This window comes from Scyliorhinus torazame, chromosome 9, assembly GCF_047496885.1.
Source record: "Scyliorhinus torazame isolate Kashiwa2021f chromosome 9, sScyTor2.1, whole genome shotgun sequence".
NCBI classification, from domain to species: Eukaryota; Metazoa; Chordata; class Chondrichthyes; order Carcharhiniformes; family Scyliorhinidae; genus Scyliorhinus; species Scyliorhinus torazame.
In genome coordinates, this window is record NC_092715.1 from 27,346,709 (window position 1) to 27,371,948 (window position 25,240).

At 49.2% G+C, this 25,240-nt stretch overlaps 1 protein-coding gene across 4 annotated transcripts in view; it reads right to left on the reverse strand.

The window, feature by feature from the left end:
• The window catches only part of sh3rf1 (SH3 domain containing ring finger 1), a 239,833-nt gene that overhangs the window by 123,356 nt on the left and 91,237 nt on the right, over window positions 1-25,240 (reverse strand). Inside the window, exon 1 of one of the 4 annotated variants that reach the window (XM_072515736.1) lies at window positions 15,104-15,231. The exons of the other annotated variants lie outside the window; for them this stretch is intronic. Within the exon in view, the coding sequence (XP_072371837.1) occupies window positions 15,104-15,211 (108 nt within the window). The 5' untranslated portion in view covers window positions 15,212-15,231. Of the gene's footprint in view, window positions 1-15,103; window positions 15,232-25,240 lie in introns of those variants that run through there. 4 annotated transcript variants of the gene reach the window in all.

The window sequence follows — 25,240 nt, forward strand, 5'->3', positions numbered from 1 at the left end:
TGCGTAAAAAACTTGCCTCGTACATCTACTCTAAACCTTGCCCCTCTCACCTTAAACCTATGCCCCCTAGTAATTGACCCCGCTACCCTGGGGAAAAGCCTCTGACTATCCACTCTGTCTATGCCCCTCATAATTTTGTATACCTCTATCAGGTCTCCCCTCAACCTCCTTCGTTCCAGTGAGAACAAACCGAGTTTATTCAAACGCTCCTCATAGCTAATGCCCTCCATACCAGGCAACATTCTGGTAAATCTCTTCTGCACCCTCTCTAAAGCCTCCACATCCTTCTGGTAGTGTGGCGACCAGAATTGAACACTATACTCCAAGTGTGGCCTAACTAAGGTTCTATACAGCTGTGAGAATGGAGGTGGTGAATGCAGGGTTGAGAGTGTTGTACCTAAATGCACGCAGCATACGGAACAAGGTAAATGAGCTTGTTGTGCACATTGAAATTGGCCGGTATGTTGATGTGGGCATCACAGAAACGTGGCTGCAAGGGGATCAGGGCTGAGATCTAAATATCCAAGGATATGTGTCCTATCGATAGGGGGCAAAGGGGGCGGGGTTGAATTGTTAGTAAGGAATGAAGTTAAATCGATAGCAAGGAGCGATGTAGGATCAGAAGGCATAGAATCTCTGTGGGTAGAGTTGGGGAAACGCAAAGATAAAAAGACCCTGATGGGAGTTATGTACAGGCCCCCCTAGCTGTAGTCAGGAGGTGGGGCAGAAAATAAATCAGGAGATAGAAATGGCATGTAAAAAAGCCAATATTCCAATAATCATGGGGGACTTCAATATGCAGGTGGACTGGGAAAATCAGGTTGGTAGTGAATCCCAAGAAAATAAATTTGTGGAATGTCTAAGAGATGGTTTTTTGGAGCAGCTTGTGACAGAGCCCACTAGGGAACAGGCAATTCTGGATTTGGTGATGTGTAATGAGGCGGACTTGATTAGGGAACTTAAGGTGAAGGAACCTTTTGAGAGCAGTGACCACAATATGATAGGATTTACCCTGCAGTTTGAGAGGGAGAAGCTGGAGTCAGATGTAACTGATATTAAATAAGGGTAACTACAAAGACATGAGGGAGGAGCTGGCCAGAGTGATTGGAAAAGGAGCCTAGCAGGAAAGACAGTGGAACAGCAATGGCAGGAGTTTTGGGGGGTTATGAGGGAGGCACAGGAGAAATACATCCCAAGGAGGAGGAAACATGCTAAAGGGAGGACAAGGCATCCATGGCTGATGAGGGATGTCAAGGACAGCATAAAAGCTAAAGAAAAAGCATAAAAAGTGGCGATGATTTGTGGGAAGCCAGAGGATTGGGAAGCCTTTAAAAGTGAGCAGAGGAAAACTAAAAAAGCAATAAGGAAGGAGAAGATGAAGTAGGAGTGCAAGCTAGCTACTAATATAAAGGAAGATAGGAAGGAGTTTATTTCAATATATAAAAGGTAAGAGAGAGGCAAAAATAGACATTGGACCACTGGAAAATGTGGCTGGAGAAGTAATAATAGGAAACAAAGAAATGGCAGTCGAACTGAATAGTTAATTTGCATCAGTCTTCATGGTGGAAGATGCCAGTAGGATGCCAGAGCTCCAGGAGAATCAGGGAGCAGAGGTGAGTGCAGTGACTGAAGGTGGATAAATCACCTGGATCAGATGGACTACACCCCAGGGTTCTAAAAGAGATAGCTGAGGAAATTGTGGAGGCATTGGTGATGATCTTTCAGGAATCACCGGAGGCAGGAAGGGTCCCAGAGGACTGTAAGGTGCCTAATGTAACACCCCTGTTTAAGAAGGGAGGGAGGCAGAAGACGGGAAATTATAGGACGGTTAGCCTGACTTTGGTCATTGGTAAGATTTTAGAGTCCATTATTAAAGATGAGATTGCGCAGTACTTGGAAGTGCATGATAAAATAGGACTGAGTCAGCACCGCTTCATCAAGGGGAGGTCATGTCTGATAAATCTGTTAGAGTTCTTTGAGGAAGTAACAAGGAAGTTAGACAAAGGAGAACCAGTGGACGTGATTTATTTAGATTTCCAGAAGACCTTTGACAAGGTGCCGCATAGGAGACTGTTATATAGGTTAAGAGCCCATGGTGTTCAGGATAAGATCCTGGCATGGATAGGGGATTGGCTGACTGACAGAAGGCAGAGAGTGGGGATAAAGGGGTCTTTTTCAGGATGGCAGCCGGTGACTAGTGGTGTACCTCAGTGTTCTTCAAACTCGGGGGCGCGACCCGTGGGTGGGTCGCGGGCGGGTGTCAGGTGGGTCGCGGAGCCATCCTTCGCGGCGCTCCCGATCGCGCAAATCCCCGCGCAGCAACCGGCTTTAAATAACGCCGGCTGCAAGCGGCCTTTAAAATGGCCGCGAACATGTAAAAAAAATTTGCCCGCATTGCGCATGCGCGCACGATCATCAGCGCGCATGCGCAGTGCGGCCGCTATTTTTTTAAACGGTCGCAGCTTTTTGACAAGTTTGGGTTTTTTTTATTCATTTAATTTTTTTTCATTTATTTTATTCATTTTTTAAAATAAGTTCGGGGGGGTTTTATTCAATAAAATTTTACGGGGAAAAATGCAGAACTTTGGACAGATGGAGACTCCATACTTTCCGACACCGGAAGGCTTCACCTTCATCCAACAGGTTCCATTGGAGGAGCGTGTACGAGGCCCAAAGGGACCCAAAACCATTTCCTCCATTTTTATCAGCAGTAAACAAGGTAAGAGAAAGATGAGTCGCTCAGGTCGGCCGGCGTGGGTCGCGAAGGTCAGCCGGGTTGGGTCCCGAAGGTTGGCCGGTTGGTAAAAATGGGTCCTCGGAAAAAAAGTTTGAAGAACACTGGTGTACCTCAGGGGTCGGTGCTGGGGCCACAACTTTTCACAATATACATTAATGATCTGGAGGAAGGAACTGAAGGCACTGTTGCTAAGTTTGCAGATGATACCAAAGATCTGTAGAGGGGCAGGTAGTATTGAGGAAGCAGGTGGGCTGCAGAAGGATTTGGACAAGCTAGGAGTCTGGGCAAAGAAGTGGCAGATGGAATACAATGTGGAAAAGTGTGAGGTTATGCACTTTGGAAGGAGAAATGGAGGCATAGACTATTTTCTAAATGGGAAGATGCTTAGGAAATCAGAAGCACAAAGAGACTTAGGAGTCCTTGTTCATGATTCTCTTAAGGTTAACGTGCAGGTTCAGTCGGTAGTTAGGAAGGTAAATGTAATGTTAGCATTCATGTCGAGAGGGCTAAAATATAAGACCAGGGATGTATTTCTGAGGCTGTATAAGGCTCTGGTCAGACCCCATTTGGAGTATTGTGAGCAGTTTTGGGCCCCGTATCTAAGGAAGGATGTGCTGGCCTTGGAAAGGGTCCAGAGGAGGTTCACAAGAATTATCCCTGGAATGGAGAGCTTGTCGTATGAGGAACAGTTGAAGACTCTGGGTCTGTACTCGTTGGAGACTAGAAGGATGAGGGGGGAATCTTATTGAAACTTACAGGATACTGCATAGCCTAGATAGAGGGGCCGTGGAGAGGATGTTTCCACTTGTAGGAAAAACTAGAACCAGAGGGCACCATCTCAGACTAAAGGGACGATCTTTTAAAACAGAAATGAGGAGGAATTTCTTCAGCCAGAAGGTGGTGAATCTGTGAACTCTTTGCCACAGAAGGCTGTGGAGGCCAAATCACGGAGTGCCTTTAAGACAGAGATAGATAGGTTCTTGATTAATAAGGGGATCAAGGGTTAGAACATAGAACATACAGTACAGGCCATTCGGCCCATCAAGTCTGCACCGACCCACTTAAGCCCTCACTTCCACCCTATCCCCGTAACCCAATAACCTCATCTAACCTTTTTGGACATTAAGGGCAATTTATCATGGCCAATCCACCTAACCTGCACGTCTTTGGACTGTGGGAGGAAACCGGAGCACCCGGAGGAAACCCACGCAGACACGAGGAGAACGTGCAGACTCTGCACAGACAGTGACCCAGCGGGGAATCGAACCTGGGACCCTGGCTCTGTGAAGCCACAGTGCCATCCACTTGTGCTGCCGTGCTGCCCATTATGGTTATGGGGAGAAGACAGGAGAATGGGGATGAGAAAAATATGAGCCATGATTGAATGGCGGAGCAGACCCGATGGGCCGGGTGGCCTAATTCTGCTCCTATGTCTTATGGTCCCATTTTGGGTGTGTTTAGCCTACAGGGCTGAGAATGACCCCGCTATCAAAGGGATTGTTTTTTTTGCCTCGGTGAGGAACGCCTCGCGAGGCTGCACTTACCTTCATTTCCTGCACTGACAAACTTAGGGTGGCACTGCCAGGGTGTCAGACTGGCAGCGCCAAGGTGCTCAAGTGCCAGCGGGAGTGCCATGGTACCACCAGCCTGCCCAGAGTCCAACCACCCGGTTGGGGGGGGGGTCTCAGGTGGCCTGGGAGACCTGCCTGGTTCATGTTTGTGTGGACCAGTACTAAACGGCGCCACGGCGAAGTCTCCCAGGGGCGGGCATTCGATCCCGGGCCTTCAGAGACTCTGGGGTAGACTGCTCACTTAAATATGCAAACCCACATCAGGCCCAGTGAGGGTGAGATACAGATCGCAACATCTCACTAGATCTCGCAAGGCGTCCCGAGCATCGCAAATCCCACGAGAAGCCTCACGCGAGATTTAACAGCCTCGTTGCACCCCATGTCAGGCGCAACAAGGTCGTACGATTGCACCCAATATTTTGATTTGACATTTTTTTTTTAATTTTAGACTACCCAATTCATTTTTTCCAATTAGGGGGCAATTCAGCCTGGCCAAACCAGTTACCTTGCACATCTTTGGGATGTGGAGATTAAATCTACGCAAACACGGAGAGAATGTGCAAACTCCACATGGACAGTGATCCAGAGTCGGGATCGGACCTGGAACCTCGGCGCCGTGAGGCGGCAATGCTAGATTTGACATTATTAAACAGTAAAATTTAAACCAGTTTGGGTAAATTTGAGTTAAGTCTTTGATCAAAATGTTTCAGGAATGCCACACGCCAGCTTACCCTTATTAAGGCTACATCTAAAAGTAACTGAGTATGTGAAACACTCCTAACTTTCAATTTAAGTGTTCCTGTTATTTGTAATTAGCCATGATCTCTGATGCTCTTGTATAAACAGATGACTCAGAGGGGGGGTTTTGAGTACCCAATTATATTTTTTCCAATTAAGGGGCAATTTAGCGTGGCCAATCCACCAAACCTGCACATCTTTTTTGGGTTGTGGGGGTGAGACCCACGCAAACACGGGGAGAATGTGCAAACTCCACACGGACAGTAACCTGAGACCGGGATCGAACCTGGGACCTCGGTGCCGTGAGGCAGCAGTGTTAACCACTGCGCCACCGTGCCGCCCTAGCTCAGAGGGCTGGAGGACTCGAAAAATAAGCCGGGAATCATTCTTTCTGAGGCAAATATGGAACCAACACAGAAATACAAGATGCTTTAAGAAAATTTACAAGATGCTCCGCAGTAACTCGCAGAGCAGAGCCTTCAACAACATCTCCCAAACCCACAATCTCTGCTGTCTTAAAGGCATCGAGTGGGACATTGAAAATGATCATTCAAAAAAAATACACATTCAAAATATTATTTTCAGTTGCTGACTGTCCAATCTTTAATTCTAATATTTCGCATTAATTATGACCTTGTTGGGTCATCATCTACTTTTGCTCATTCAAATTTAAGATGCCATGCGAACACATGTTATTCTGGACTGGACAATGTGAAAGTAACCGGACTCTGTATCCGTGATTCAATCTTTCCCTGCCTTAATGATCATGGTTTAAGAAAGGCAGAGCAAAATAAAGACTTTTGAATAGAGGCCCTTAAAATGCAAAGCAGTTTGCTGTTTGTCGGTGCTGCCTTTCAGCCTGGCGCTCAATTCCCTCCTTAAATAAACGGCCTCTGTGAACAATAACGCACCATCCATTGCTTAATGGGATTCACTACAGAGACTTACTGTAGTGAGTCCTACAAATTTCAAGTCCTGATATCCGTGATCCAATTCAACGAGCTGGTTCGACAAACGTATATATTATACTCTGTATTGCATAGCACCCTAAGATACTGAACGCGCAATTCGGTTTGCATTCAGCTGCGGGAATAAAGGAGCAAACTGCAAACAGCACCTTGCCAACCTCTGGGTAATGAAGACCAGCTCCAAATCAAGCAGCTGCAGAGCTCACAGGAGGTGTCCCTGGGCCATTCACGATGCTCACTCGACTGTACAGGAAACTAAGTGAACTCGTACAAAAGCGGAATGTAAACTAGATTTAACAAAACAGATAGAGACGTGAGTGGCAGCACCGCCGCCCCCCCCCTCCCCCCCACCCACCCCACCCCACGATGTAATGCAGAAACAGCAGAATTCCTCAGAGATTCCTTCTCCCAAATTGCACCAATTGACTGTGACACCATGGGCGCGATTCTCCGCTCCCGCGCCGGTTTGAAGAATCGCCAGGCGCGCCATTTTTCCCCGCGACGCCGGTCCGACGCCCTCCCGCGATGCAGCCAAGCGGCGGGAACGGCCCCGTCGAGTTCTGCACGGCGCAGGCCGGAGAATCGCCCGGGACACCCAAAATGACAGCGATTCTCCGCTACACCCGCTATTCTCCAGCACGGATGGGCCGAGTGGCCTGCCCAAAACGACGGCTTCCCGCCGGCGCCATCCACACCTGGTCGCTGCCGGCGGGAACAGCGCGGGAACGCTGGGGGGGGGGCAGCCTGTGGGGGGGGTGAGGGGGGTTCTTTCACCGGGGTTGCACTCAAAAGGGGTCTGGCCCGCGATCGGTGCCCACCGATTGGCGCCCACCAATCGGCGGGCTGGCCTCTCTGAAGGAGGACCTCCTTTCCTCTGCCGCCCCGCAAGATCCATCCGACATCTTCTTGCGGGGCGGCATCGGGGAGGACGGCAACCCGCGCATGCGCGGGTGATGCCAGTTAGGCGGCGGATGACGCGACGCCGCTTTTATGCGGCGCCAATGCTCGGCGCGCGCTGACGACGCTGCTTTAGCGACCCCCCCCCCCTCCCTCCCCCCCTCCGAGTTTCTCGCAGCCCCGATTTTCGGGCCCTGAATCGGTCGAGATCGGGGTCGTTTCGCACCGTCGTGAACCTCAACGGCGTTCACGACGGCGTGGGCACTTAGTCGCGGGAGCGGCGAATCACGCTCTACATGTTTTCTGGTTTGTCCCCTCCAATGATTGACTTTCCCTGCAGAAAGCTGCATTCATCATTAGACGCAACATAAATGCTAATTAATCTTTTTTTTTTTAAATCAGAAAATTAATTTCAAGCCCAGCTTGGCTCAGGCCCCGCTCCTTGCTATCTGGGTACCTGCAACGGGGCAGACTTACTGACCTGCAGCTGGGATCAGATTTCCCAGACAGCATGTGGCAGAATGACTAGCAGACCTGGCTGACACTTCAGTCTACAACGTGCAGGGAGGTTGGGTTTCTTGGATTAAAGTAAATTAATGGTGCATTCGGAACCAATGTACAGATTTGTGGGACTTATTTAAAAAATGTAACTGCAACTAATTAACAAAATATACAGCATAGCAGGATGTCTGTATGGCCCAAAGTCGACACAGGTGCTTATGCTCCACATGAGCCGCTTTTCCCAACTTATTCCATCCCATCCGATCAGCATATCCTGCCACCCCTTTCTTCCTCATAAACGCATCTACTTTTAGTTGTACATTTAACAAGGGGAGGCTGCCACGTGGCATTGTTGAGATATTTTGATCACAAACTCGCCAAAATTGGTTATAAATTTTGCTGTTTCACTATCTAGCTTCCCCTTGAATATATCTATGCTATTCGCCGAAACCACTCCTTGTGGATGCCAATCCACATTCAAACTACTCTCTGGTTAACCAGACCTTCCGAACAACAGAACAAAATTAACAAACGGAAATAAATTATGTTGCTACGCAAGGCTCTTTTTGGGGGGGGGGGGGGGGGGTGGGGAGGAGAGACTGGTTCGCCCTAATGATGAATGCTGCTTTCTGGGGGGCAAAGATGATTACCGGAGGAGAGAGAATGGTTAACAGGAGAAACGGAGTGACAGTGGGTTGATACAAGGTGCGAGGAGGAATCTCTAAAGGATTGTCTTGTTTCCCCAATACATGGGTGTGTTTGGGTTATGATGGTGGTGGTGGTGGTGGTGGGGGGGGGGGGGGGGGGGGGTGAGACCCATGCTGACACAGGGAGAATGTGCAAACTCCACACAGACAGTGACCCGAGGTCGGGATCGAACCATGTATTGGTCCATTCCCACGGTGTTGTAAACACTTTGCAGGCACACATGGGCCTCCTGTCCTAACTGCTATCAGTCAGGGTGAGCTTGTTAAAGGGAAAGAGGGCTCATTCTGAAGCATACAATAGAAACAATGTCAGTCAACAAATTCAGAAATCTGACCATCTTGGTCAATTTGAAAACCTGGGCCTAACTACATCCACTTAATTGGACAAGGTCCCTTCGAATGCTGTCAATTCTCCTTCATTAACACCTGGCCACATTGATTTGACTCATTAACTGTGTGTTGTTAACCAGAGTACCATTGTTTAGGAATAGAATGAGCATCAGAGGCCCAGAGCAGATTGCGGACAATGTCTACGACTCCAGACAAGCCGCCAGCTAACAGCAAGGAGGGCAATCAGGCTTGGGGGAGAGAATAGGGGAGGGAGGGAAATATTCCGTTTAGAGATCCATGTTACTGCCAATGTGTGAGAAAAGGATCTTTTATTTGACTCCATCCCCTTTGTGTTGCAGGGCAAATCCTGCCTCTGCCTGCCTCCCCCTTTTAACAATGTACTTGATGAATTAATTTCTGTAATGCACAACACGCAAGAACCAGCTCAAGAGATGTGAATAGTGCATCCAGCTGAAATAGCGTTTGGGAAGCAACGATGGGTGGGTTTCCAGTGGTTGTAAAAATCAGAGTTAGGTCACTGATTCTTCCTTGTCATTAGAGAGAGATAAAAATCAAACAAATACACAGGCGATAGATCAACATATAATAATAATAATCTTTATTGTCACAAGTAGGTTTACATTAACACTGCAATGAAGTTACTGTTGTTGCTCTTTCGGCACCAGAGTAAGGTTGCCAATTAATAATGATGTTCTTTTTAATGAGTGGAATACTATCCCACCAGCGTCACCAATAATGTTGCCAATCGGCACCAATAATGCTGCCAAATTAACTAGATATGACAGTTATTAATGATAATATTGCTTTTCAGAGTCGCCAGGTATCAAATGATACCACCACAAGGCTTTACCGGATATCGATCAAAGGACCACACAACCAGTTAGTCAGTTCAAGTTCAAAGATGGATTACTTCGACATGCAACACAAAACACTACAAGTTTAACTACACCTAACAACTACAATAACCTAGACTTAACTTTAGGGCAACTGGCTCTTTGCAGATGAACAAGGCCTTTGTTCAGATCTTACGTGGCTGGGTAGAAGAAGTGGCTTCGTTTCTGCTTGGCTCATCCATCTGGTAGCGATCGTTGGTCTTGAACTTGTCTTCTGGATGTAATGCTACACTTGGTTTTAGGCATAGGCCGGGGCCAAGAGAGACCAAACACATGGCTGTGTCTCTTTTTATCCCTCTGGGATTTCGCGCTCTTTGGGGCGGTCCTTGGCTTTGGACCCAATAATTCGACAGGCTTCGAACACTGCCTTCGATGTTGGCCAATAAAGGGGCGGGTGCCTTGATGGCTGGGCGTGTCCTGAGCGGTCATTGACCTTGGCTGTTTGGGCTTTCTTAGCAAAGGGAGTGGTGCCGGTTAGTCTGCATCTGTATCGGTTACATGAGTACAGTCCTTTTGTTCTGGGGAAATGGGCCATTAGAATGCAAACAAGCAGGGGTTTCGATCGCGTCTAGCTATCTGGGTTGCAAATACACACACAAGGTCTGAGTGTGTCTGAGTCCTGGGTTGGCCATAATTCCCATGGTCCTTTGCAGGTAGCCATCTGAGATGGCTACATTGTGAAAATCCCCTAGTCGACACATTCCCGGCGCCTGTTCGGGTACACAGAGGGAGAATTAAGAATGTCCAAATTACTTAACAGCACGTTTTTCGGGACTTCTGGGAGGAAACCGGAGCACCCAGAGGAAACCCACGCAGACACAGGGAGAACGTGCAGACTCCGCACAGACAGTGACCCAAGCCGGAATCGAACCTGGGACCCCAGACCTGTGAAGCAGCAGTGCTAACTACCGTACAACCGTGCCGCCCATATAAAAAGTCGACGTCTAATAAGAAATCTCTCAACAGGGATGGTTAGAAAGACTTTTGAAAAACAATGCAATTTTCCACTCCATGATCCCGGGCACTAAAAATATTAAACTGGCTACACAGCCGGGTAAATCGTGTCACACTAACCAGGAAATATTAGCAAGAGAAATGAGAAATGGTAGTGTATGCTTGGGTATATCTCTACTGCTAAAGCTTTCTCCCCACGCCCTGCAGAGCAGATTAAGCTGGCAAGCCTCTTGGGTCTAGAAATAAATCACTTTTCATACCTCTGTTTACCGACAGAGACGTACTGCTGACAATAACAAACCGGTTAGGTTTCTTCACACTGAGGGTTCTCAGGGGCCCCGTGGGAAAGTCAGGCTTCGAGACACAACAGGAACCACTACATGATACACAAACAAGCATGCCCTTTAAAGAATACAGATACAACAAACGGTTGGGAATGCGTTGCAAAGCTGTAACATAACTGTGGGAGATAAAGTTACACCATGAACTGCAAGAGCAGTGCTCACTGTATTAATGCAATTTGAACCGCAAAATTATATTCTCACCATCTGTTATTCCACCTAATACAGCAGCCCGACAACTTACACAATCTGTGCTTCATGACCTTGGAAACCACTGCATGACCAGAAGGCAAACTTTATAGACCCATTTGGGAAAAAGTACTCTCGGGTATTTTTGAAGTTAAAAAACCGAATAGGGCGGGGCTTTTAAAAAGTTAAGACATACAGTCAAACATCACACCAGTAAAAATCTGTATTTTGTTGTTGCGTGTCCAGCAGGCATTCACAGAATTTACAGTGCAGAAGGAGGCCATTCGGCCCATCGAGTCTGCGCCAGCCCTTGGAAAGAGCACCCTACCTAAGCCGACACCTCCACCCTATCACTGTAACCCGTAACCCCACCAAATCTTTTTGGACACTAAGGGAAATTTAGCATGGCCAATCCACCAAACCTGTTCATCTTTGGACTGTAGGAGGAAACTGGAGCACCCGGAGCAAACCCACGCAGGCAAGCATACCGTGAAAGCACAGACTCACTGTACTCCCTCTATTCCCCAGGTCAGAAACCATACACGCCCAGTCCAAAAATAAATCCTTGCATTTATACTTATATGGTCTTATATGGTCTTTCACGACTACAGGAAATTTAAAAATTCTTCAAGGCCAACAAAGCACTTTTTTCTGAAGTGCAGTAATGCAGGAGAGTCAGCAGCCAAATGTCCACATAGCAGATATCAACAAATATTTGATAAAGATAAGATTACCTCCATTTAGGGATGTTGATTCCTCACGGCGCTGAGGACCCGGGTTCGATCCCGGCTCCGAGTCACTGTCCGTGTGGAGTTTGCACATTCTCCCCGTGTCTGTGTGGGTCTCACCCCCCACAAACCCAAAGATGTGCAGGTTAGGTGGATTGGTCACGCTAAATTGCCCCTTAATTGGGGAAAAAAAAAATTGGGCGGCACGGTAGCACAGTGGCTAGCACTGTTGTTTCACAGCTCCAGGGTCCCAGGTTCGATTCCCGGCTTGGGTCACTGTCTGTGTGGAGTCTGCACGTTCTCCCAGTGTCTGCGTGGGTTTCCTCCGAGTGGTCCAGTTTCCTCCCGCAGTGCAAAGATGTGCAGGTTAGGTGGATTAACCATGCTAAGTTAGTGTCCAAAAGATGTGAGGTTGCTGGGATGGGGTGGAGTGTGGGCTTAAATGGGGTGCTCTTTCCAAAGACCAGTGCGGATGCGGTGGGCCGAATGGCCTCCTTCTGCACTGTAAATTTTTGATTCTCTAAAAAAAAATTTATGAAAAAAATGTCGATTGAGGGATAAATGCTAGCAGGAGAAACTCTTCGATTCTTCTTGGAATGATACCATGGAATGTTTTACATCCACTGGAGCGGCGGAAAGATGGCACTTGTGATAATGCAGCACTCCGTCAGTACTGAACTGGAGTGATTTGGATTTGGATTTGTTTATTGTCACGTGTACCGAGGTACAGTGAAAAGTATTTTTCTGTGAACAGCTCCAGCAGATAATTTAGTACATGAGAAGAAAATGCATAATAGGGCAACACAAGGTACACAATATGACTACATAAACACTGGCATTGGGTGAAGCATACAGGAGTGTAGTAATTATCAGGTCAGTCCACAAGGGGATCGTTTAGGAGTCTGGTTTCAGCGGGGAAGAAGCTGCTTTTGAATCTGTTTGTGCATGTTCTCAGACTTTTGTATCTCCTGAGTGTCAGCTGAGATTGGACATTCAGGTGGACGGACAAGATCCCATGGCACTATTTTAACAAAGAAAGGGAGAGCTCTCTCTGGTGTCCTGGCCAATTATGTATCACTCAAACAACATCACTAAACAACAGATCATCCAGTCATTATCAAATTGCTGTCTGAGATTTTGCTGCTGGTATTTTAGCTGCCCTGTTTCCTCCATTACAGTGACTGCACATCAAAACTACATAATTGGCTGTAAAGGTTGTCTTCATATGAATGCAAGTCTGCCTTTTTCCAACTTGACGTTGCTGGCTTGAGAAAGTAACTTTTATCAGCTAATAACATTGGACAGAAACACAACTTTATCTGAAAGTCAATACGAGTGTGCTTCTTTAAAAAAACTGATACCGTGTATTTGTTTACAACTTCTTGAATCCATAGAATAGAATCCATAGAACCCCACAGTGCAGAAGGAGGCCATTCAGCCCATCAGCTCTGCACCCACCCTCTGAAAGGGCACTCTACCTAGGCCCACAACCTGCCATACCACCGTAACCTGAACCTGTATATCTTTGGGGCGCGATTAAACATGCAAAAAACAGAGTCCCGTTTTGGGCATGAATAGCGGGGTGTTTCCTGCCACTGCAAACGGGCCTCTGGGGTTTTTTTGGCCTTGGCGAGGAACATCCTGCCGAGACTGCACTTACCTCACTTTGGGGCGCCATTTAAAAATGTTTAAGTGAGCCATTAGGTTCATTTAAATATGTCGGTGCCCGATTCTTCCAAAGCCCAGGAAGGAACTCCCGCACTGGGAGACCTCGCCATGGCGCCGTTTAGCACTGGTCCATAGGCCTGATGGCACCTGCGGGGACGCCATTCGGTCACCACACCGCAGCTTCTGGACCCCTCCCCCCTAATGTGCCTCTTAGAGGGTCCTCGAGTCCCCCCCCTCATCCCACCTTTTAAAGGCAGGGTACCCCGAGCCCGATCCCTGGCATGGGCAACCTGGCACTGCCAGTCAGGTAGTGTCCCTTGACAGGGTGCACAGATGGCAGTCCCAAGGTGCCAGAGTGGCAGTGCGAAGGTGCCTGGGTGTGAGCCTGAGGGCCAAGTTACCACCCTGCCCAGAGCCTGACCACCGGATGACCTCTGATGACCCACGGGTGCCATCACGCCTGGTCCACATTTGTGTGGACCAGTGCTAAACATCGCCATGGCGAGGTCTCTCAGGCGCGGGCGTTCGATCCCGGGTTTGGAAGAATCAGGTGCCGACATATGTAAATAAACTGGAGTGCTGGTTTAGCTCAGTCGGTTAGACAGCTGGTTTGTGATGCAGAACAAGGCCAGCAGCGAAGGTTCAATTCCCGTACCAGCTGAGAATTCTGAATTCTCCCTCTGTGTACCCGAACAGGCGCCGGAATGTGGCGACTGGGGGATTTTCACAGTAACTTCATTGCAGTGTTAATGTAAGCCTACTTGTGACAATAATAAAGATTATTATTATTCCTCCAGTTGCTTCACAAAATTTTCTGAAGTTAGCTGGGTTACAGTATCAAGAGGCAAGTGTCCAATCAACAAGAATTGAGAGCAAATTTATCAGGCAGCGGTGTTATCTTGAATTGGTGACTGGCTAACACTGCTAAGATAGAGATCAATATTTGTCCCCCAGGTCCTGGGCGGCACCGTGGAACAGTGTGTCAGCACCGGGAGGAAACCCATGCAGACACAGGGAGAATGTGCAGACTCCGCAGAGACAGTGACCCAAGCCGGGAATCGAACCAAGCACCCTGGCTCTGTGAAGCAATGGTGCTAACCACTGTGCTGCCTTAACCAACTTTTTCAAGCCACAGTCACAAAATTGATAACTAATGTGGTCCCTTAGAATAATAATCGCTTATTGTCACAAGTAGGCTTCAATGAAGTTACTGTGAAAAGCCCCTAGTCGCCACATTCCGCCGTCTGTTCAGGAAGGCCGGTACGGGAATTGAACCCGCGCTGATGGCATTGCATTACAAGCATTACAAGCCAGCTGTTTAGCCCGCTGTGCTAAACCAGCCCCTTATCATGTCCCTTCAGCTATCAGTACTTAAATGACTTGCACAAAACTTAATGTGAATGACCTAAATTAAAAAATGGGGGAATGTGGTGACACAGTGATGTCACTGGTCCAGTAATCCAGTGGTGGGGGTCAGTTAGTTCAGCTGGCTGGATGGCTGGTTCGTGATGCAGAACGATGCCAACAGCACGGGTTCAATTCGTGTACCAGTTGAGGCCTTCCGTGAACTCCCTGCTTTCTCAAACTTGCCCCTCGCCTGAGGTGTGGTGACCCTCAGGTTAAACCACCACCAGTCAGCTCTCTCTCAAAAGGGGAGAGCAGCCTGTGGTCCTCAGGCACTATGGCAACTTTAAATCCAGAGGCCCAGTTAACGCTCAGGGGAAATGGACTCAAATCCCACCTTGGCAGCTGGTGGAATTTTGGAATTGAAAGCTAGTCTCAGTAACGGTCACTATCGATGACAGTTAAACCCACCTGGTTCTCTAATCCCCTTTAGGAAAGGAAATCTGCCATGCTTACCTGGTCTGGCCTACATGTGACTCCTCTTAACTGCCCTCTGAAATGGCCGAGCAACACACAGTTCAAGGGGATGGGCACCAAATGCTGGACTTGCCAGTGACACCCCATCGCATGAAAGCATATAGAAAGAAAATGCAGACGGGATCGGAATGTGCACTGGCTCATGACAACGAACTGCATTTATCTTGTGTTTTCAATGCTGTAAAACATTAAAAAAAGTAACAAGATTTGACACAAAAGCAAATAAGGCGATATTGGGGCAGGTAACCAAAGGTTTGAAATTGATTTTAAGCAGCGTCTTGGAGGGCAGAGAGAGAGAGGTAGAGAGGTGGCAAGCTTTAGGGAGGAAATTCCAGGACAGAGGGCGTTGGCAACTGAAGACACGGATGTCAGTGGGCGGAGTGATGGAAACTGGGGGACGCGCCTGGAGGCCACAAATTTGTAACTTTTCTTCATATCCTCCCGAGTTCCACTGATTCCTAATTGTGGCAGGGCCTTCAGTTTGTACCTGCTGGACTTCTGTCGCAATCTCATTAATTGTCTAAATGCTGGAATTGCACACTTCGATCCCAGAATCAAAAATTGTCTTCTTTTATTCATTGTCAGCATCAAACACATGTACAAGTTGAATTTATTTCCTTTCTGCCTCCCTTATGCACTTATTCCATATAAGGTAACATCGAGCAAAATTATATTTATGCCTTGGCAATTGTGTACTTGCACAGTAAACATGCAATCAAAATATTCTGAGAAATGCAGCTTTAGGTACAATTTGCAGCATGCAAATAGGCCATTTGCTTCAATGGGTCAGTGCCAGTGCTTATGCTCCACTCAAGTCTCCTCCCACCTCTACTTATTCTAATCCTATCAGCATATCCTTCTATTCCCTTCATCCTCCTGTACGTATCTTGCTTTGTCTCCTTTTGCAGCAAGTTCAACATTTAAACCAATCTGAATAAAGATGTTTCTCCTGAATTTGTTATTGGGTTGATATGTTAATATCCCCGAGTTCTCCCCACAAGTATCATAGAATCCCTACAGTACAGAAGGAGGCCATTTGGCCCATCGTGTCTGCACCCAGCCCTCTGAAAGAGCACCTTACCAAGGCCCACAACCCACAAACCACGTAACCCCACCTAACGTTTTTTGGGACACTAAGGGGCAATTTATCATGGCCAATCCACCTAACCTGCACATCTTTGGACTGTGGGAGGAAACCGGAGCACTCGGAGGAAACCCACGCAGACATGGGGAGAATGTGCAGACTCCGCACAGTCAGTCACTCAAGGCTGGAATTGAAACTGGGTCTCTGCCGCTGTGAGGCAGCACTGTTATCCACTCGAAACATTTTCTCTATATCTACCCTACCAAGTTGTATTGTCACTGGACGAGTAATCTAGAGACCCAGGGTAATGCTCTGGGGTCCTGGGTTCGAATTCCACCATGGCAGATGGTGAAATTTGAATTCAACAAAAATCTGGAATTAAAAGTCTAACGATGACCATGAAATCATTGTTGACTGTTGTAAAAAAACCGACCTGGTTCACTATTGTTCTTTAGGGATGGAAAACTGCCTCCCTTACCTGGCCTACTGTCCGACTCCAGAGCCACAGCAATATGGTTGACTCTCAATAGAAGGGCAATAAATGCTGGCCCAGCCAGCGACCCCCACATCCCATGAATTCATTTTAAAAATAAAATTCAAGTCCTCAACAATTAACCCCTCAAACTTCTGTTTTCTGAAAATAAAAGAGTCCCCAAGTCTGTTCAATCTTCCCGGACAGTGTTCACCTCTCTGGTTTCTTTGGGCGGGATTCTCCGCCCCGTCGCCCACATTTCTGCCCCGACTGGCCGGCGGGATTCTCCGTTACGCCGGCCGGTCAATGGGGTTTCCCGTTGTGGGGCAGCCCCACGCTGTCGGGTAACCCCCGGGCGCCGGCATAACGGAGAATCATGCCGGCGGAGAATCCCGGCCAACTCTCTGGAATCATCCTTGTAAATCTTTGCTGCACCACTCCCTCTAGAACCTTTGGTGCCAGAACTGTACTCAATAATCTACGTAGTCTCTATCCAATGGTCTATCCAACTAGAATATAACTTCTCTTTCCGCCCCCATTTTTCTGCAAGTGTTCTCAATGGCCTTAACCTGTATTGTTATTTTGAATGATTCGTGAATCCATACCCCGTTCCTCAATCCTGTTTAAGCTCTTTTACGTTCCAAGGTGCACTTGGGCCTCATGAATATACATATGCACTGTGCACATCGAATGCCTTTCTAAAGCCCACAGAAAACTAAGACACAGTTAATTCAGAAAGAGTGCCCCATTTTTATACCTGACCTGGACAAATTTTGAAATCAATGCATCTGAATTTATTGCACATTCCAGACAGGTCTCCCATTGTGCATAACTTTCTGATTAATGCCTTAGTCTCTTGAAAATGGTTTTAATAGTTTTAGTTCCCTGCAATGAAGGGTCAATAGTACCTGGGACGCCTGCCATTGCTGCGTATGGAACCATGTTTAATGAATTTCAATGTTATGCTTCAAATTACTTAAACACTGTGCTGGTGAATTATACTGAACAATCATTATTCATTTCTTAGTCTTGTTCGTTTTCGTTCCCCCTAAAGGTAAGATTTAAATTTTTACATGAATGAGGGGACTGAATAATTAGAGGTGCAACAGCAAGATTATATATTGCCTGCTCGTTATATTTATCAAACCGTAAAAAATAATAGTTGCCCGAAATTAAAATTACTCCACCCAACACTCTCCAGAACAATTAGTGACTTTTCACAAACTAAAGTAGACTACATAATGGTTTAGCTCGTTAAACCAGCGAAAACATCACCTGTGGCAGCGGAACAATTATCTGAACAATTTATAAACCAATCCCATGTTCCGTTCCCATGGTTTTTAGTCTTCCGTGTGGAACTGTGTGAAATGTCGCCTCAAGGTCCGGGGTGGGGCTTTCTGGTGAACCATTATTTATTTTATTTTTTTTAATATATTTTATTGAAATTTTTTTCCCTGAGCAACATTTTTCCCGCTTACAAAACAAGCGAAACGATAACAGTAACAAAACAGAAATTTTTTAACTTTTTAACAATAATAATAATAGTAGTAATAATATACAAGTAACAAAACCTCGTACTCTATTGACCTATACTCAACTGCCTCCCCCCCTTCCCCCCCCCCCCTCCCCCCTGGGTTGCTGCTGCTGGTCATCCGTCTTCCCTCTAACTTTCCCCTAGGTAGTCGAGAAATGGCTGCCACCGCCTGGTGAACCCTTGAGCCGATCCTCTCAGGGCAAACTTTATCTGCTCCAGTTTAATAAACCCCGCCATATCGTTTACCCAGGCCTCCAGTCCGGGGGGTTTCACTTCCTTCCACATGAGTAGGATCCTGCGCCGGGCTACGAGGGACGCAAAGGCCACGACATCGGCCTCTTTCGCCTCCTGCACTCCCGGCTCTTCCGCAACTCCAAATAGAGCTAACCCCCAGCCTGGTTTGACCCGGGCCTTCACCACCTGCGAAATCACTCCCGTCACTCCCTTCCAATACCCTTCCAGTGCCGGGCACGCCCAAAACATATGTGCGTGGTTTGCCAGGCTCCCGCCACACCTCCCACATTTGTCCTCCACTCCAAAGAACCTGCTCAATCTTGCCCCCGTTATGTGTGCTCTATGTAGCACCTTAAATTGAATCAGGCTAAGCCTGGCGCATGAGGAAGAGGAATTTACCCTGCTTAGGGCATCAGCCCACATACCCTCCTCTATCTCCTCCCCTAATTCTTCTTCCCACTTTCTTTTTAGTTCGCCCACAGACTCCTCCCCCTCTTCCTTCATCTCTCTATAAATCTCTGACACATTGCCCTCTCCGACCCACACCCCTGTAAGCACCCTGTCCTGTATCCCCTGTGTCGGGAGCCGCGGAAATTCCCTCACCTGTTGTCTAGTAAACGCCCTCACCTGCATATATCTCAAGAAATTCCCCCGGGGTAACTTATACTTTTCCTCCAGTGCTCCCAAGCTCGCAAAAGTCCCATCTATGAATAAATCTCCCACCTTCCTAATTCCCAACTGGTACCAGCTCTGAAATCCTCCATCCATTCTTCCTGGGGCGAACCTATGGTTGTTCCTGATAGGGGACCCCACCAGGGCTCCCCGCACCCCTCTCTGTTGCCTCCACTGTCCCCATATGTTCAGTGTTGCCGCCACCACCGGGTTCGTGGTGTACTTTTTCGGTGAGAACGGTAGCGGCGCCGTCACCAGCGCCTCTAGACTCGTCCCTTTACAGGACCTTCTCTCCAGCCTTTTCCACGCCGCTCCCTCACCCTCCATCATCCATCAACGTATCATTGCCACATTGGCGGCCCAATAATAATCTCCCAAATTCGGTAGTGCCAGTCCTCCTCTGTCCCTACTGCGCTGCAGGAACCCCCTCCTTACTCTCGGTACTTTCCCTGACCCACACAAAGCTCGTAATGCTCCTATCTATTTTATTAAAAAAGGTCCTGGTGATTAAAATAGGGAGACATTGAAATACAAATAAGAACCTCGGGAGGACCATCATCTTAATTGCCTGCACCCTGCCCGCCAGCGATAAAGGCTGCATGTCCCACCTCTTAAAGTCCTCCTCCATTTGTTCTACCAGCCGTGTCAGATTAAGTCTGTGCAAGGTTCCCCAGCTCCTAGCGATCTGAATCCCCAAGTATCGGAAGTTTCTTTCCACTTTCCTTAGCGGTAAGCCTTCTATCTCTCTACTCTGGTCCCCTGGATGTATCACATATAATTCACTCTTCCCCATGTTTAACCTATACCCCGAAAATTCCCCGAACCTCCTCAAGATTCGCATAACCTCTATCATCCCCCCCGCTGGGTCCGACACGTATAGCAATAGGTCATCCGCGTATAACGAGACTCGGTGTTCTTCTCCCCCTCTAGTCACCCCTCTCCATTTCCTGGAGTCTCTCAGCGCCATGGCCAGAGGTTCAATTGCCAGCGCAAACAACAATGGAGACAGCGGGCATTCCTGTCTTGTTCCCCTATATAATCGGAAATACTCCGATCTATGTCGACCTGTAACTACGCTTGCCGTTGGTGCCCCATAAAGTAGTCTAACCCAGCGAATAAATCCGTTCCCAAACCCAAACCTCCTTAACACTTCCCATAAATACTCCCACTCCACCCTATCAAATGCCTTCTCTGCGTCCATTGCCGCCACTATCTCTGCCTCCCCCTCCACTGAGGGCATCATTATCACCCCTAATAGCCGTCGCACGTTAACATTCAATTGTCTCCCTTTTACGAACCCTGTCTGGTCTTCGTGCACCACCCCTGGGACACAGTCCTCTATCCTCTATGCCAGCACCTTTGCTAGCAGTTTGGCGTCCACGTTCAATAGTGAAATAGGTCTATAGGACCCACACTGCATCGGATCTTTGTCCCTCTTCAAAATTAGCGATATCGTCGCCTCCGACATTGTCGGGGGTAGTGTCCCCCCTTCCCTGGCCTCATTGAACGTCCTTGCCAACAACGGGGCCAACAAGTCCACATATTTTCTGTAGAATTCCACCGGGAACCCGTCTGGCCCCGGGGCCTTCCCTGCTTGCATGCTTCGCAGTCCCTTAATAACCTCGTCCACCTCAATCGGCGCCCCCAGGCCTGCCACCGCCTGCTCCTCCACTTTCGGGAACCTCAACTGGTCCAGGAACTGCCGCATCCCCTCCTCTCCCTCTGGGGGCTGAGACCTATACAGTTCTTCATAAAAGGTCTTAAACACCTCATTTATCTTTCCTGCCCTTCGCACCGTGTCTCCCCTTTCATCCCTAATTCCTCCTATCTCCCTCGCTGCTGCCCTCTTTCGCAGTTGGTGCGCCAACAGGCGACTAGCCTTTTCCCCATATTCATACCTCCTCCCCTGTGCCTTCCTCCACAGTACCTCCGCCTTTCTGGTGGTCAGAAGGTCAAACTCGGTCTGGAGTCGTCTCCTCTCCCTGTACAGCTCCTCCTCCGGGGTCTCTGCAAATTCCCTGTCCACCCTTAAAATCTCCCCCAGTAATCTATCCCTTTCCTTGGCCTCTGTTTTCCTTTTGTGGGCCCCAATAGAAATCAGCTCTCCTCTGACCACCGCTTTTAGTGCTTCCCAGACCACTCCCACAGGGACCTCGCCGTCGTCATTGACCTCCAGGTATCTCTTGATACACCCCCTCACTCTTGCACACACTCCCTCATCCGCCATCAGTCCCACATCTAATCGCCAGAGTGTTCTCTGCTCCCTGTCCTCTCCTACTTCCAGGTCCACCCAATGTGGGGCATGATCCGAAACCGCTATGGCTGAGTATTCAGCTTCTTCCACCCTAGAGATCAACGACCTTCCTAGAACAAAAAAAATCTATCCGGGAGTACACTTTATGGACGTGGGAGAAGAAGGAATACTCCCTAGCCCTGGGTCTAAGAAATCGCCATGGATCCACTCCCCCCATTTGGTCCATAAACCCCTTAAGTACCTTGGCCGCTGCCGGCCTTCTTCCAGTCCTTGAGCTGGATCTATCTAGCCCCGGGTCCAGCACCGTATTGAAGTCCCCTCCTAAAATCAAATTTCCTGCCTCCAGGTCCGGAATACGCCCCAGCATCCGTCTCATAAACCCCGCATCGTCCCAATTTGGGGCATACACATTAACCAACACGACCTCCATTCCCTCCAGCCTACCACTCACCATTACATATCTACCTCCACTTTCTGCTACTATGTTCTTTGCTTCAAATGCTACCCGTTTCCCCACCAAAATGGCCACCCCTCTGTTCTTTGCGTCCAGTCCTGAGTGGAACACCTGTCCCACCCATCCTTTCCTTAGCCTAACTTGGTCCGCCACCTTTAGGTGCGTCTCTTGGAGCATAACCACGTCTGCCCTTAGTCCTTTCAAATGCGCGAGCGCTCGGGCCCTTTTTATCGGCCCATTCAGGCCTCTCACGTTCCACGTGATCAGCCTCACTGGGGAGCTACCTGCCCCCCTCCCGTGTCGACTAGCCATTACCTTCTCTAGGCTAGTCCCATATCCCGCCTCCGCGCTCCCGCTCGCTCCCCCAGCGTCGCATTCCGCCCCCGACCACCTTCTCTTTAGCCATTTCCTTTTGGATTTCCGCAGCAGCAACCCAGTTGTCCCCCCCCCCGCTAGATCCCTATCTAGCTTGATTGCTCCCCCCATATCACTTCCGTAAGTCAGCTGACTTCAACTGACCCCGGCTACTCCTGCTCGCTCCTCGGCCCCCCCGGTGTGAGGGAACTCCCATCCGCCTTGCGCCTGTTTTCCCGCCTTATTCTTTCTGGCGCGGGAACATCCCTTTACCTGTCCCGCCTCTTATGGCGCAGCTCCCTTTCCCCTCCCCCTCTCCTTCCCCATTCTCTGACTATGTCCCGCCTCTCCCCCCTCACCGGCGCCCACATTTCCCCAGTGTCCCCCCCCTTCCCTGTTTACTTCTCGCTTAACTTTCACCATCCCATTAACAAAAACAATAATAACAACAATAACAGTTCCCTGCAGCATCAGTCCCTCAGTTCCGGTCCAGTTTCTCTTCATTGATGAAGGACCATGCTTCCTCCGCCGTCTCGAAATAATATTGTCTCTCCTGATGCGTGACCCATAGTCTTGCCGGCTGCAGCATCCCAAACTTCACCTTCCTTTTGTGCAAAACCTCTTTGGCTCGGTTGAAGCTCGCCCTCCTTCTCGCCACCTCCGCACTCCAATCCTGGTAGATCCTTACCACCGCATTCTCCCATCTGCTACTCCGCACCTTTTTGGCCCATCTCAGGACCTCTTCTCTGTCCTTAAGGGGGTAGAATCGCACGATTATCGCCCTCGGTGGTTCTCCCGCTTTTGGTCTTCTCGCCGGGATCCGATTTGCCCACTCCACCATGGGGCCCGCAGGGGCCTCAGCACCCATCAGTGAGCTCAGCATCTTACTTGCGTACGCTCCACAGTCCACTCCTTCCACACCCTCCGGGAGACCTAGTATCCGAAGGTTCTTCCTTCGCGCTCCATTTTCAAGGGCCTCAATCCTGTCAGCACACTTTTTATGAAGTGCCTCGTGCGTCTGAGTCTTGACCGCCAGGCCCAGGACCTCGTCCTCAATACCTGACACCTTCTGCTCCACCACGCGAAGTTCCGTCTCCTGGGTCTTTAAAGTCTCCTTAAGCCCCTCAATTGCCTGTAACAACGGGGTCATTACCTCCTTCTTCAGCAGGTCCACGCACCATCTCACCACCTCGTCCTGCTCAGGCCCCCATGTCACCTGTGGTTTCTCCGCCGCCATTTTGTTTCACTCCCTCTCTCTCTCTCTCTCTGATCTTCTGGCTGCAGATTCTTTGGGCTGCAGCCGCCGCCGCCGGTTTTTCCCTCCGTCTTTCGGGGGGGGGCTCCCTTCCCTCGCGCCTCGCACCGGGTTTTACGGCCGTCCAAGTCCCCGTTGGGGCTCTTAAAAGAGCCCGAAGTTCCGTCGGAGCTGGAGCCGCCGAAACGTGCGGCTAGCTCATCCCTGCCGCAACCGGAAGTCCCGGTGAACCATTATTTTAATCAACACTTCAAGTATTGCCAGATTTAAAAAATATATACACATCCCCATTAACCCCCGTATAATAGAATACTCTGACCCTGTCGATTGCTCCACCACCATAACACAATCCATCAGCAAACTTTTCCTTTGCTGAAAGATGGGGAAAAGTAAATTGCTGCTCAGCCTTTATACTGACCCACTAGTAAGTTATCAAGTGTGAGCTGGGTGACGACCCCTCAATTCTGCCTGTAATAATATTTATTATTGTCACTAGGCTTACATTAACACTACAATGAAGTTACTGTAAAAATCCCCTAGTCGCCACATTCCGGAGCCTGTTCGGGTACACAGAGGGAGAATTCAGATTGTTGTGGAAGGTGCTTCTATTTAATATAGTGTGATGAATGTAGGAATTTCAGATATATCGGGCTGGATTCTCCGCACCCTGACGCCGGAATCGTGGCTGGCGCTGGGTGGAGAATCCATTTTCGCGCACAAAATCGAGACCGACACCGGTTCCCCGATTCTCCGGACCCCGAAAAGCAGCGTAAACGGAGAGTACGCCGCGCAGCATATCACCTACCAGCGGCCATTGCTCGAGGTCCGCCCCGCCTTTCTCCGCCCCCTACCAGCCGAAGGCCCGTCGGCGTGGATCTAACATGGTCCTGCTGGTCGAGATACTAGCGTGGCAGCTGCGGATGCAGTCCGCGCCGCCCAGGTCGGGGGCGGGACGATCGGAGGGCAGGGGGAACCTTACCTGCGGCCGGACAATGTTTGGGCGGGCGGTCAGGGTCGGGCGCACGGCCAAGCGGGGGCATTATGTTTAGGGTCTAGCGCCGCAGTCTGAGTCCACCATAGTGCACGGCGCGGCCTCTGGAGGCTGCCACCGTGCGCATGTGCGGCCTCCATCCCGAAGTGCGGGGGCAAGTACCTGCAGCAAAAGCTGCTAGATTTACGCTGGTTCCCTGCTAGCCCCAGCAGGGGTAGGAATATGTGGCCCTTTCATTCCAGTTTTTCTGGCATGAAAGTCCACAGTTTTTACAACAGCATGGGGATATAGTCCCAAAAACGGAGAATCCACCCCATTACATTCGGTGATCGGGCGGAGAATCCACCTTAACGCCAGGATCGGGGGCAGCGCCATTTTTGCAATGCTCTGACCCCTCAGGACGCCCTCCCCGATGCTCCGCCCCCAATGGGCCGAGTACGCAACAATGTGGGACACGTATGCTCATACCATTCAGGGACCTCGCCTTGCAGCTGCGGACTGTGTCCAGCGCCACCTTGGTCAGAGGGGGAGTCATTCCGTTGACAGGGGGCTTCGGTGGGGTCTGGGGGTACTGGTGGGGGGGTGGCTCTGGGGTGGCGAGGCCGTATCCACAGGTAAAGCCAAGGGCATTACGTTGGCCGGCTGCTAGCCCTCCCCCCACCGGACGGAGGATCGGTGCGAGGCCGGCGCCGACCGTCTGGTCATGGATCCTACTGACATAGCCGCAGAATCGGAGAATCCAGTCCATTGTAGGATAGCACTGTTGCTTCACAGCGCCAGGGTCCCAGTTTCGATTCCCTGCTGGGCCACTT